The sequence below is a fragment of the Anopheles marshallii genome, chromosome 2, assembly GCF_943734725.1.
Source record: "Anopheles marshallii chromosome 2, idAnoMarsDA_429_01, whole genome shotgun sequence".
In the NCBI taxonomy this organism is placed as follows: Eukaryota; Metazoa; Arthropoda; class Insecta; order Diptera; family Culicidae; genus Anopheles; species Anopheles marshallii.
In genome coordinates this window covers 44,726,084-44,738,406 of record NC_071326.1, presented here as the reverse complement: position 1 = coordinate 44,738,406, position 12,323 = coordinate 44,726,084, and the positions used below count along the sequence as shown (strand labels likewise).

The 12,323-nt window shown below is 44.4% G+C and overlaps 2 protein-coding genes across 2 annotated transcripts; both read left to right on the top strand.

Moving 5' to 3' along the window:
- Nucleotides 1-346: 346 nt before the first annotated feature.
- On the top strand, nt 347-2,872 carry LOC128718009 (probable glutamate receptor). The gene is made up of 5 exons (XM_053811683.1): nt 347-412; nt 661-1,494; nt 1,589-1,882; nt 1,972-2,265; nt 2,636-2,872. The coding sequence occupies exons 1-5, from the start codon at nt 347-349 to the stop codon at nt 2,870-2,872; spliced, it is 1,725 nt and encodes a 574-aa protein (XP_053667658.1).
- A 4,083-nt stretch (nt 2,873-6,955) lies between these two features.
- On the top strand, nt 6,956-9,153 carry LOC128707941 (forkhead box protein O1). Its single transcript, XM_053802898.1, has 5 exons — nt 6,956-7,040; nt 7,212-7,752; nt 7,837-8,026; nt 8,109-8,840; nt 8,929-9,153. Exons 1-5 carry the CDS (start codon nt 6,956-6,958, stop codon nt 9,151-9,153), a joined length of 1,773 nt encoding a protein of 590 aa, XP_053658873.1.
- Nucleotides 9,154-12,323: the final 3,170 nt, after the last annotated feature.

The following is a 12,323-nucleotide window of genomic DNA, read 5'->3' as shown; positions in this document are numbered from 1 at the left end:
GTCAATATTGTACTTTCTGTTCCAATCGATGGTACAAATATACGAACGCCCATAAATGTCCGGTGAGAAGATCGTAGGGCCCTCAGAACACGGTAGAAACATGAACATCAGCGGTGAGCTTTTGGAGTTTACGCAGCGGGAAATTTTTCGCTTCGAGTTAAACCAACTTTTATTGTCGATATGTAAGTTGATTAGCAGCGCAATAGGCAAAACTATTGGATTAATCCGTTCGTTATTATTTATAGTTCACCAATATTTGGTCACCTTTTTCTGTACCTGTATCGTGGTAGGCACAAACAGTGTTGGACATTGGACGGCTGCTACTGATCAATTTCCTCATCCTGTGATGATAGTGCAGTTGTCCTCTAATGAATCAAACGTGCTTTTGGATGCAATTGAAAATGGATGTCAGGTAGTGTGCGTCGGTACTCGTCACGGAACTTTGGTGCTCCATTTCAAGTTCTAACCTTAACTCTTCTACTCAGTCGATCACATGTATTTATAAAAAAAATTGTCACATGTATTCTAAGCATGATTCATAGCGTTGTGTTGCCGAGATAAAGTTCGCGATCGGATCTCGTGCGAAAACACCCACCAACAACCCACTAATAATTACATTAATTCGAGGCTATCACGCATCGCCCTTTCATCCTCCAACAGACCTTCATTCTGGCACAGTCGACTGCCATGGCATTTTTGGATCGGTTCCACTACGTCCACGATCGTGCAACGGTACGATACTTCCAGAAGCGAATCATTTTCATACAAGATGAAGCTGCGGCCATTGGACGTACCTTCTTGGAGCACAGTGCAGTGCGTGACGTGATGGATTTGTTGCTGGTACGCCCTCGGCCCGATCACAACCGTGTGGATCTGTTGACGAAAGCGTTCGAAACGGACGATTGGATGGTTTTGGATAGCTACAGCACATCCACACCAGCACCGTTAAGCGCGAATCTATTCCCCAACAGGCGCACTGATCTACGGGGCCGTTACGTACGACTCGCAATCTTCAACTACGAACCGTACACGCTGTGGAACGCTGTGGAGAATTCGGATGATGCTAACGCATTCTACCAACACGATCGCTCACTGGCGATCGATGGCACAGAGTCCCGGCTGTTCATTGAGTTCTGTGCCAAACTGAACTGTAGTCTTGAGATTTCGCTGGACGAAGCAGGCGAATGGGGACAGATCTTTGATAACAGGACGGGCGATGGAATCATTGGAGCGGTGGTGGAACGACGCGCTGATATCGGAGTCGGAGCGCTCTATTCGTGGTACCACGAGTTTTTGTTTCTTTCACTTTCGAAACCAATCTCACGCACCGGTGTCACCTGCATCGTGCCGAAACCATTGCCGCTGTCCTCTTGGATGGTTGGTATACTGCCGTTCTCGACGTATCTGTGGCTAGCAGTGCTCACAACCATTCTTGTATCCACCGTTTTTGAAGTTCTGATCAGCTTTGTAACGCAAAAGTTTAAAGCCAGTGAGGTAACATTAATGCGGCACCGGTGATTTGGGGGCTTTTAAGAAGACGTACTGACCCGCACAAACACTGCGCCACTTGTTTTCTACTTCTCCACAGTCGAACCGCGTGGATGTGTGTGAATCCATGATGGGAGTTATATCTATCTTCATACTCCAGGCCGTCCTGCTGCGTACCATCCGAAATCCTTACAGCTCACAGATGATTTTGATCGGATCGCTGCTTATCGTGGGCTTGATGATAGGGAACGCGTACAGCGGCGGACTGGCCAGTGTAATGACGGTGCCACGCTACGAAAAATCGATCGACACCGTGCAGGATCTCGCCGATCGTAATCTACGCTGGGGTTCGACACACGACGCCTGGATCTTCTCCATTCAACTCGCAACGCAGGTCCGTAACGTTTCGCATCCGTTCCGTTCGTAAGAGTTACACAGGTGACACGCTTTGTTCTTCCACATTTTCGTTCGGATTTCTTTTAGCCGACGATTGTGAAGTTGTTGAATAATTTCGTCACCAGCCCGAAAGATGTGTTGCACGAGAAGGCAAAACATCGGAACCTGGCGTACAGCATCGAACGGTTACCGTATGGACACTATGCCATTGGCGACTACATTACGGACGACGTGTCCAACAGCTACGAAATCATGCTCGAGGACATTTACTGGGAGAACTGTGTGGCTATGGCCACCAAAACCTGGCCACTCATGAACGAACTCGACGAGCTAACGCTGGTCATTTTCCAGAGCGGAATTCAGCGCTACTGGGAGTTGAAGGTAAGAGGCAGATAGAGGTGGTCTTATGTACAACCCACAGCCACCCAACCTGGACAAGGAGGTGTTACTGGGTGGTCAGTGTGGTACGATTTAATTGCCGCCGGGCCAAACAGGGACAGATACTGTAACTTTCGTCAAGTCGCTAATGCGCATGTATGTAGAGCAATCTTTGTTCAACCCCCTCGTGAGGTATTATTGGCGTACAGCAATTTGGAACATGGACGACATTCCTCACAGTGGTCAATTTCTGTGCTAAAGAAAAATTTTATCATCTTGCGAATCATTTCTTTGCTCCCTTCCTTAAGGCAAATTCTCATCCTTACCAAGCGTTACAAACTAATTCATCTTCACCCGTTTTCGGTCCCGAAAGGTGGTGACAAAGTTCGCCGATAATAAGGTCCAGCACGCCATCTCTACCTCGCGTCATTTCGACAATCCGGGCCCTATTCCGCTGCAACCATCGCACCTGCTCGGAGCGTTCTTTCTACTAGCCATCGGGCTCGGTTTGGGGTTGGTGTGTTTTCTGCTAGAGCTACTGTGGCACAGATTATCTACCACGAAGCGGGCGATGAACCAGCACGGCGCGGTGGATCACTGGGTAGGATGAAAGACCCCTTCGGCTGCTGTTGCAATAACCACCCTACAACAGACCCTTAGCATAAAGTGCTTTCGGGGGAGGGAGTGTGTAATATTTCCCTCCCCTATTAGGGGTTGAAATGAATGCAAACAATTTTCCCCCAAAATAACCGGTGGAAAGTGTTCTACGGACGCGCGATGACTGGCGTGGTTCGACCCCATCACCCACACGCACCCCAGTAGTGCTCAACCGAACAACTTACTGATCGGATTGCGTAGGGTAGCTTACATTAGATAAGACCGATCGCGTGCAGGACGAACAATTTCCCATGCAACACCTGCACCTTGCAAACGGTCCAGGAAGTCCTTGCTCCCTTTTCAAGGTTCGGGTTTGTACGAGTGGAGATAGACACAAGCGCACACGAAAAATTTCAACTACCACACAGGGAGCATAAAACGATTTAGCCACCCCAGTACAAACTGTGTGTACAGCCCTCTTCCGTGCGCAGACGGTTACAGGGCTGGAAGGTGAACGCGTGGTACAATCGTGGCAAACTACGTGTGAAGTGCCATAGATGCAGACATTTATTGGTGGTGTCAATTATTGTCGCTGATGGCTGATGCAAATGATGCTACGATTCACGCAAATGGTGTAAAAAAAACAGTTTTAGTTGAAGGAAGCAACTTCAATGTGTTATCTAAATTAATACATGAAAAAGAATAACTGAAAATAAATGATAAGAACATGGATGGTTGAAGATAGACCAGAAAGGTTCTATATAACTCTCACATAAGTTCATACAACAGTAATAATTAAAGTTCTTGTAAGCATCCATAAGTACTGTCCATTACGACATAAAACGAACGGCTCTATCAATCATGTTGTTGTGGCTCTTTTGTGATAATATGACATATTCCTCTCTATTTTTTGGGGTCGTTCAGATAGCCAAGATGATATAGGATGAGATGAGATCCACAATTAAGCCTTAAGGAAAATTGCTCATTAAACAATTATTCCTCTTCTTTATCAACATAAAAACCTCAAGAGGTTTAGGCCTTTAGTGTTGGGAAATCTTTGACTTTGCTTACACTTAGCTGGATAGTCAGTCCAGCGTACGGGGTCTTGGTCTGCATTTTGAAGCCTCATCGTGCCTCTCCATGTAATGATAAAGTTTTTTAGAATTCCTTTCCTTCCTTACCATATGATGACAAAGTGACCCAGTGGCAAGATGGTAGCGGCGCCTGTCTTCACACGAACGGCCCAGACCAAAATCCCATTCGGACCAATCCCCCTTGCGCAGGACTTGACTATCCAGCTGCGGATAAATAAAGCCACAGAAAGCCAGAAATGGCAGGCCTCTCTAGGCCTCTTGAGGTTGTTTGTTGCCGAAGAAGACTTATGATAAGAACGAAATCAATTTTGTTATTCTTCAAATGAAACTCCACAAAACACAACTAGCCAAACATTCACTATTAGTATTTGAAAATTGAATTCAAGCTATGCTATACAAGCATAAATGATGCGCCCTTTCGATGTTTAGCCATCGTCTGTCCATCGATCGAATTTAAAGAAGGGAATAAACTATTTTACCTGCGCGTGTTTCGTAGGTGCTCCTTACTGTACTGCTGGATACGCTTCACTGCACCTGTCACGCATAAGGTGCGTCGCGCGGACCCAGCACAGAGTAGAAAAAATACGCTGAACACATGGCTTCGTCCAGGAAGAATGGTTACAATGTTTAACTGAACCCAGCGGCCGCTAGCTTCCGTAAAGGCTAGCAAGGTAGGTTTAGCAAGTCTGTGAACCATTCAACCTAATCTAATAGGAAAAAAAGGAATAATATAGCAAAAAAAAAACTACATGTCGCTTACCAGGACCTCCACCTCATAGCATCCGCACACGTGCTGAGGTCAAAGTTTGCTCTTATTTCTGCGTCCTTTACCAGGACAGTAAGTCCCCGACAGTAAAAGCCGGTATGTGTGAAGATTTCTTTTTGTTTCCATTCTTTCTCGTCTTGCTGCTGTGGAATTGGTCGGTGGGTGGAATGACCGACTAGGGTCTGCGGTTGGAGCATAGCCCTACCATGAACTACATAATGACGTCATAATGTCCTGTTTTCACGTCGAACTTCAACATCAGACCGGATGCTAGCTTATATATCCGAACAGAAGGCATAATGGCACGCACAAATGTACCGCCCTGGGACGGGGTAAGGGGGCAAATTCTTTCCGTTTTGGACCCCTTCAGCACTGTTCCGTACCGAATGTGTTCGCCCTTCCCGTTTCAACCTGCGCAAAGTGTGTTCGTTCTCTGTTCTTCAAACCAGAAGACCCGAAGTCCTTGTTCATTCTTTATTCATTACCGTTTGCCCGTACGTACGAAGTCAGTCAATGGAACGACACGGGAATGGGTACCGATGGCCCAGCGAAAACGGAGAACAGAAATAAAGGAAATAGAAAGCAAAAGGATAACTGAAACTTGGCAGCGTCCTGGTGTGCTGGAGGACGGCGGGGCAGCGTACATCGCCATCCCCTCTCAATGTGCCTCCAGAATTCCTATTGCTAGGCTAAGTGAGCGTTTCTCAACCGTTAAACAATTGTAACATATGCACGAACGCATGTCCAAGCACCGTTTAAAGGACCAGCACATGATGCAACCAACCAGCGAAGGAAAAAGACCGATAGGGAACAAACATTATGTCCACCCCGGCGGTATCCACACGGGCGACACGTCGGAACCGGAATAGAGCAGGACCTCCAGCGTGAGCAACATCGCAAAACGAAAAAGGACATCTGCCGAAACGGTACGATCGAACCTGGGGACGTGTTCATTTTTCCGAGCACACACACACACACACACATACATGTATACGTGTCCTGGACCCTGTTCTCGCGCTGGATAAAGTCCCGTGCGAGCGCATGAGGTCAAAGAGTGGAGGTGTCAGTCAGTGTACCGCTCAGTAGGGCAGTACATGTACTGCGTCTCGGGCAAACGGACATCACAGCGGCGAGAGGCAATGAGCATAACCCACCCTATCGCGAGCTAGAACAGGACGAACAGTGGCTGTGCACCGACTGACCACTGCTCTGTGACCGCGTACCAGCGCTTGGACCCAGAGCAGGGAAGCCTTTGTCCAGTCGGTCACTGTACGAAGGCGACAGCAGCAACGGTTAACGTGGCTGTGCACGGTTAAAGGCGCGCGCACTATTCAAAAAGAAAAAGAAAGCACGGAAAATCCACCCCCCCCCCCCCCCCCCCCCCCGGTTTCCTTCCCCCCCCAAGGGGGTTTTTTTTTCCACTGGAGAAAAGGTTTAATTAAAGCTAGCCAGTCAACACAATAGTACGCTACAGGAACATCTTTAAAATAGTGCAAACTTGTGGTAGTGATATGTTCGTTGCTGGTTCGAATCTCTAACTAATCGATGCATGCTGTTTCAGTGATCGAATCGTTACGCGACATTAGACCTGAACGGCTCAGTGCGCGTGTTTTCCGTTGAAAATTCGTCATCGATCCTTGAACCGTGAACGGCCCTACACACTGCCCGATGGAGAGTGAACCGTGAATTCAGCAAAAAGGCTAATAAAACTGGAAATTTTAAAGCTTTTAAATCGAGATAAAGAAAAGAAATGTGCGTTTGATGGATGATGGATGGAAAAATCGGTAGGAAAGTTACACCAGGAGAAAGTTTTCCTTTTTGCTCACATGCGTGAATAATTAATAACGGCCTGTGATGCGTTGGCACTAACGTGAACTGTGAAGGTGAGAAGCTTACAAAACGATCATTTTGATCATTTGCGAACGCAATAGTGGTGCAAAATCGGGCGACACACATAAACGCAACTCTACCATTCGAAAAGCAGCACGAAGGAAAATGATGACATTTTCTCCCGGTTATTTCAATGACGGATTAATGGCCGCCGGTGGACCGTGTACGCAGTGCGCAATTTCTGCTGTCCCTTGGATAAAGCTGTGAGGTGGCAGTATATTGGTGTGTCTTTCGACGAACCCCCGCACCATTCCGCGACCATTTCGGCAGGGGTCGACGAGATTGATTTGAGCAAACGCAATTCCGACCGGAAGCCAGGTACGGCTTACCGATACGCAATCACACAATGACGCAACTGGAGGAAGACGACCTTTTGAACAATTTGCTGAAAATTCCTGGCACCATTATCATTTACAACAATGACATGAGCTGTAAGTACTCGATTTATACGGCGTCATATTAAATTCGTTTCAAGCTAGTGACAACAAGCACTTCGAAACCTTTATCGAAATGCATAATAAACTTATAACGCTCTCTCGACACCAGACTTACTTCATAGCCCGAGAAGAATATCCTCTCCAAACGCTTTTCTTCACTTACAGCTTATGATTACATACTAAACGCTCACAATGTAGCGCTCCCACTGACACCGGCAACTTCTACAGCCGGTTCAGCTACGTCGGAACAGTCGGTGGACGACCTGAACAGCAGTGTATCGATCGATGCGGACGTGGCATCTTCGCCCAGTCCCGCGAACCATACCTACACCAATGGAGTTCCACAGCTGACAATCGGTTCTCCTATCTCCAATGCTCCGCTGGATACTCCTGCTAACTCCGAACTGGATCACAGCTTCAGCAGTGTGGAACCATCCGAACCCGTTGCTTGTGAAGCATTGGGGGAGCTTAGCGCAGCAGATCTCACCGAAGCGATCGAGACAGATGAGCTCGAGTACGAAGAGATGGAAACGGGAACTGGTCCTGGAGAGCCCCGGGAAGAAGAGGACGACGATTCCGAACCGGAACTAACCAATCTGTCCTGGTTGACGGAGTTGAAGAACATCACCAACCTGACGCCGTCGGACGCTCCGCTTACGGATTTGCCAACGGCACGGTTCAATAAATTTATCGCACAAGTACGAAGGTAGGTACCGCAAGGGAAGGCCGACGCGATTTGCAGGTCGCGCTGACACTCTTCTGTTACTAATACACCGCTTCCGTTGGGCAGGAGCCGGGAAACATACGACAAGCGCAAAGAACAGTACACGTCACTGTCGAGCTCGCTGGAAAAACCACCCTTCAACTATGCACAAATCATCGCCATGGCCATGTTGGAGGAGGGCCGCATGACGCTCAAGCAGATATGCAAATGGATACAGGAAAAGTTTTCCTACTACAAAGTGCACAAAAACTGGAATGTAGGTATCGCGGTGGCAACACATAGGCAAAGTGAAACAGTATGAAAGCATATTTTATTCTTACATTGGAATTTTTCTTCAGAACTCCATCAGACACAACCTGTCGTTGAGTTTTTTCTTTACCAAAGTACAACGGGCCAAAGATGAGAAGGGAAAGGGAGGCTACTGGGAACTATCTATGGATGTGTCAAAGAGTGAACGTCGGCGGGTACGCGTAAGGCAGCGAAACAAATCAAACAACAATGGCTCACAATGCAATCGGCGATCGACATCGGCTCGTTTCGAATTGAAGCAAACCACGAATGGCACTGTTGATCATGCTGGCACTATCAACAACAACAACAACGAACAAACTGTTAACAATAATCTTCCCAAGTATCCGACAGCATCATCCTGTGAGGCAGCGCTAGAAACGATCGCAACAACATCACCGGCAGCGATCGATAGTGTATCCACCGTTGTTGACTCGCAAGCACCACACCGGGAGCAGCAGATCACGCTAGACAGCAATAATAACAATTGTTCTCAGCCAGAAGCCGTAGCAACGCCACTGCAGGTACAGAACGTAATGATCGATATTATTGACAACTACAGCAAGTCTGCAATGGAAACGGTGCTGCAACCGGTACCGATCGTTGCCACCGGTGAGAATGCTGGACCAACAGAGCTGTCTATCTTGCAACCGGTTGCGGAACTACCAGTAAACGAGGAACAACTGATGCGAGCTAATGCGATGGTAGAAAGCTGCACGATCAACTTCGATTCCATCATCAACGGGGGTGCCAGCATCTTCAACAATCTCAATGTGGACGAGGTGAGATACGAGGCGTTCTTAACTTAATGTTTTGGTTGCAACAATCATCAAAATATGAAACTTAAAGTGTTTCTCCTTACTCACACAGATCTTCTCCGATAACGAAATTCCGCAACCTGCGAACGACGACATCATTGTGCCATTCTTCAGTAACGTCCAGCAGGTTCAGGCTGGTCCAAACGTGGTTGTCGAAACCATTCCCTACTACCTTCCCGACATGGGGACCTTCGACGAGAGTGATTTCGGCAACCTGATAAACATCAACGAGCAGGAAATAAGTGACGAGTTCCTCAACGAGCACGGGTTTCTTTAAGGAATGATCGCATCGCAAAGCTGATCTTGGTTTCAGAGTTCCAGGTGTTTTGTTCAACACATAGACAACAACACAGACGGCATAATGTCGCCACCACTAAACCACTTTGCGGAAATCAGAGTTCAGGGGCTCTGTACAAACTATCACGTAGAGAATCTAGTCTCGTATATTATAGCAGTTCAGTGGATGGTATGGTATTTCGCTAGTGCGTACAAACATAATGTACAACTGGTTACGCATTAGCATTAGAATCTGTGCAACTTAATCGTAAGGACACGCGTATTATTGTTCGATTCCAGCATGCAATGGGACAGAGCTTCTGCTCAGAACACATCGCATCGATTTGTAGCGCTCTAGCTTTTCGGTCACAACATTCTTCGAACGAAGTTCACATTCGTGCGTGTTCGTTGCTCTTCATCTGTAAATACATATTAAGTGGATGGGATAAGTGATGGATGATATCAAATAAAATAATTTTCATTTCAACAGAAAATTGCATTATACGACAACGTACTCGCATATCCAACTAATTGATACTTGCATTGGCAAGGTACAGAAAATGTGTTTTACTGTCTCGCTCTCTCTCTCGGATTCGTAAAAGTACAAACATTGTGTATTTACTTAAAAATAGTGGATCTTTTTATTCATAAAATGATGCAACTCATTTACATTTCGTAATAGGGATAAATCTATAATGTATATATTTCGTTTCTTATTCTGCTTTTCTCGTTAGTTTGCAAACTTTTTATTACTTTCTGTTATTACTTGTTTCTTTTTTTCATCATTTCTGCCAGGTCACGTTGCCACAAGCGCCCATTCGGAGGCTTCTCATGCTAGTTGTAGTTCATGCTTTCAATTTTGATTTTTATGTCTTCTTTACATATTGGCTTTTCAAACGTGCAACCTATTGTTCCGACAACAAAACAAAACCACTGTTGCTTTTTTTTCCTGTAAAACATGCCCCTACATGCTTAATTCCAAGCAAATGCCCTTGACAAACGAAACTGGAAAATTGTTTAAATCCTTAACAGGTTCAAAATTGTACAAAATCATTTGTTTTGCAACAATTGAAATGGTCTAAATAAGAAACATTGAGAAAACCTGATCAAATATCAAGATTTGAAGTTTTTTAAAGTTCTAATTCACTTTGAACCCAATCAAAAGCAACTATCTACATTTTGAAGCATGTATATCGAAAGTTTATCACAACAAGCATACAAGTGCTGTTCTTTTTTTAATATTTGCAAAATCAATCACTAAAAACAACAAAATGGCCTTCCTTTCCTCAAAGGATTTTACGAAGTACTCCAAAATTGAACGAAAAACATACGTACAGTTCACATATCTGTATATTGTTTGCGTAAGAAAGGAGCAATGGATAAAAGGCACAAGGAGCTAATATTATGGAGGAAGGAAATTCTCCACTGTGGTCTGTTGCTTGTCTTTCGAAGATCATTTTTAGCCATATAGAACATAGGTTTCGTATGTTTCACACCAATCGATGCTCATTTGTTTTGTCAGATTTTTTAAATAATGTCGTACATTTCTTCTTAGTGTTTGTGTGCGTCGCCATGTGATTTATCTTGTTATCTTTTTTGTGTCATCTGTACTACAATATATTCATTTCTATCAATGTTTGTTTTTTTTTATAACTATTTTACTCTTTTCTTAAGTTGGATTCATTGCACTTATAACTTTCAAACACATTCGAAACGATTTTTTGTTCACTCATTTCAATGTTTATGCCGTATTAGGTCGTATTTAGTGGTCAAAGAATTTGTGATTTATTCACACACGCTATATCAAATGTCTCAAGAAACATCATCGGGCGAAAACGTATCATTGCTGTGAACATGGTGTGTTTACGAATGAAAATAAATCAATATTTATTGCCTGTGATTTAAGTAGACCTATCGATTCTAATGAATGCGATCACCTGTGAGAAATTGCATTAAAAAAAGACATACAAGTATAGAACCAGTTTCACTAATTCACAACTTCAACGAAACAAAACACAAAATGGCACAAAGGCAAAGAACATTTTAAGCTGCATATCGAAAGCTGCCATAGCTGTTTCTTTGCCATAGAAACACGTTCAAATTATGGGGCACTCTCGCGGATTAAACGCACTGCATTCGGTACATATTTTGCTTCAACCGATAAACATTGAATGTAATTTCAGAAGAAAAAAAGTTTTTATGTTTTATGCTTTTGCACCAAGTTTTTTTGCTTCCGTTTTCATATTGACAACCATCAACCATCAACCATAGGCTCTGCCTGTAACAATCCCTACAACGATCTCACGTAAGGCTTTACACACAGCAGAAATGAAAAATTCTACTCAATGTCATTTAAAGTAATACCAAACCGCTTACCACCACAATTCTACTGCCAAAAGATTTTTTCCGCAAACAATCCAATCCACTCATGCTGTTTATAACGGTTTATAGGGCAAGAAAACTGTTACTTCTAACAAATGTTCTAACCGTCTTGTTAGACACGTAAGAATGACTCGGCAATATTTAATTGGAACGTGTAGCAATCATTTCAATGTCTCTGGATATTATTGCCCACCGGCAGGAGGAGCACAACGTTTGTATTAACATACTTTTTTTCAATTAGAGGTAGACCATTTTTGTAGGTTGGTTGTTTGTTTGTTTGTCCTGTTGATTTTTCTTGTTGCGCGGGATGTTAATTATCGTTGAATTTGAACACGATACTTGATTAATTTTCTGTGTAATGCCAATTTTTGCATCCCTTTTCTTCGTGCCATTTCCCACAACGTGGAATGAGGCAGTGTTCTGGTATTTAAACATATTCATTAATGTATCGTCATTGTGTACGTGCATCCAGCTTCTAAGTCGTTAGAATCTTACTTTCACTGCAGAGTATGCGTTCAATAGCAGAAGTTGCTCTCAGAACAAGTATATCTGCACACACTACATTCTTCAATCTGTTCATGCATCTAAAACCTGCCTGTTGCTGAGCAGCGTTATGCGTTATGCTACGTTCGTGTTTGTTTCGCAATATATCTTTTCAGCACATTTGTTTTATCTTTGCCCAACATTAGTATACATGAGAAGGTTTGAATAACGTTGCATCACTTTCATGCCCTAGTATTTGTAGTACCACTATTCTATCACCTGGTCGTGGCACTCTCTCTACGAGTG

Excerpts from the sequence above, each read along its gene's own strand:
- LOC128718009 (XM_053811683.1), top strand. The coding sequence starts at position 347 with ATGATAGTGCAGTTGTCCTCTAATGAATCAAACGTGCTTTTGGATGCA. Across the intron at positions 413-660 it reads CAATTGAAAATGGATGTCAG|ACCTTCATTCTGGCACAGTC; the intron begins GTAGTGTGCGTC and ends ATCCTCCAACAG. Across the intron at positions 1,495-1,588 it reads AAAAGTTTAAAGCCAGTGAG|TCGAACCGCGTGGATGTGTG; the intron begins GTAACATTAATG and ends ACTTCTCCACAG.
- LOC128707941 (XM_053802898.1), top strand. The coding sequence starts at position 6,956 with ATGACGCAACTGGAGGAAGACGACCTTTTGAACAATTTGCTGAAAATT. Across the intron at positions 7,753-7,836 it reads TTTATCGCACAAGTACGAAG|GAGCCGGGAAACATACGACA; the intron begins GTAGGTACCGCA and ends TCCGTTGGGCAG. Across the intron at positions 8,027-8,108 it reads AAGTGCACAAAAACTGGAAT|AACTCCATCAGACACAACCT; the intron begins GTAGGTATCGCG and ends ATTTTTCTTCAG.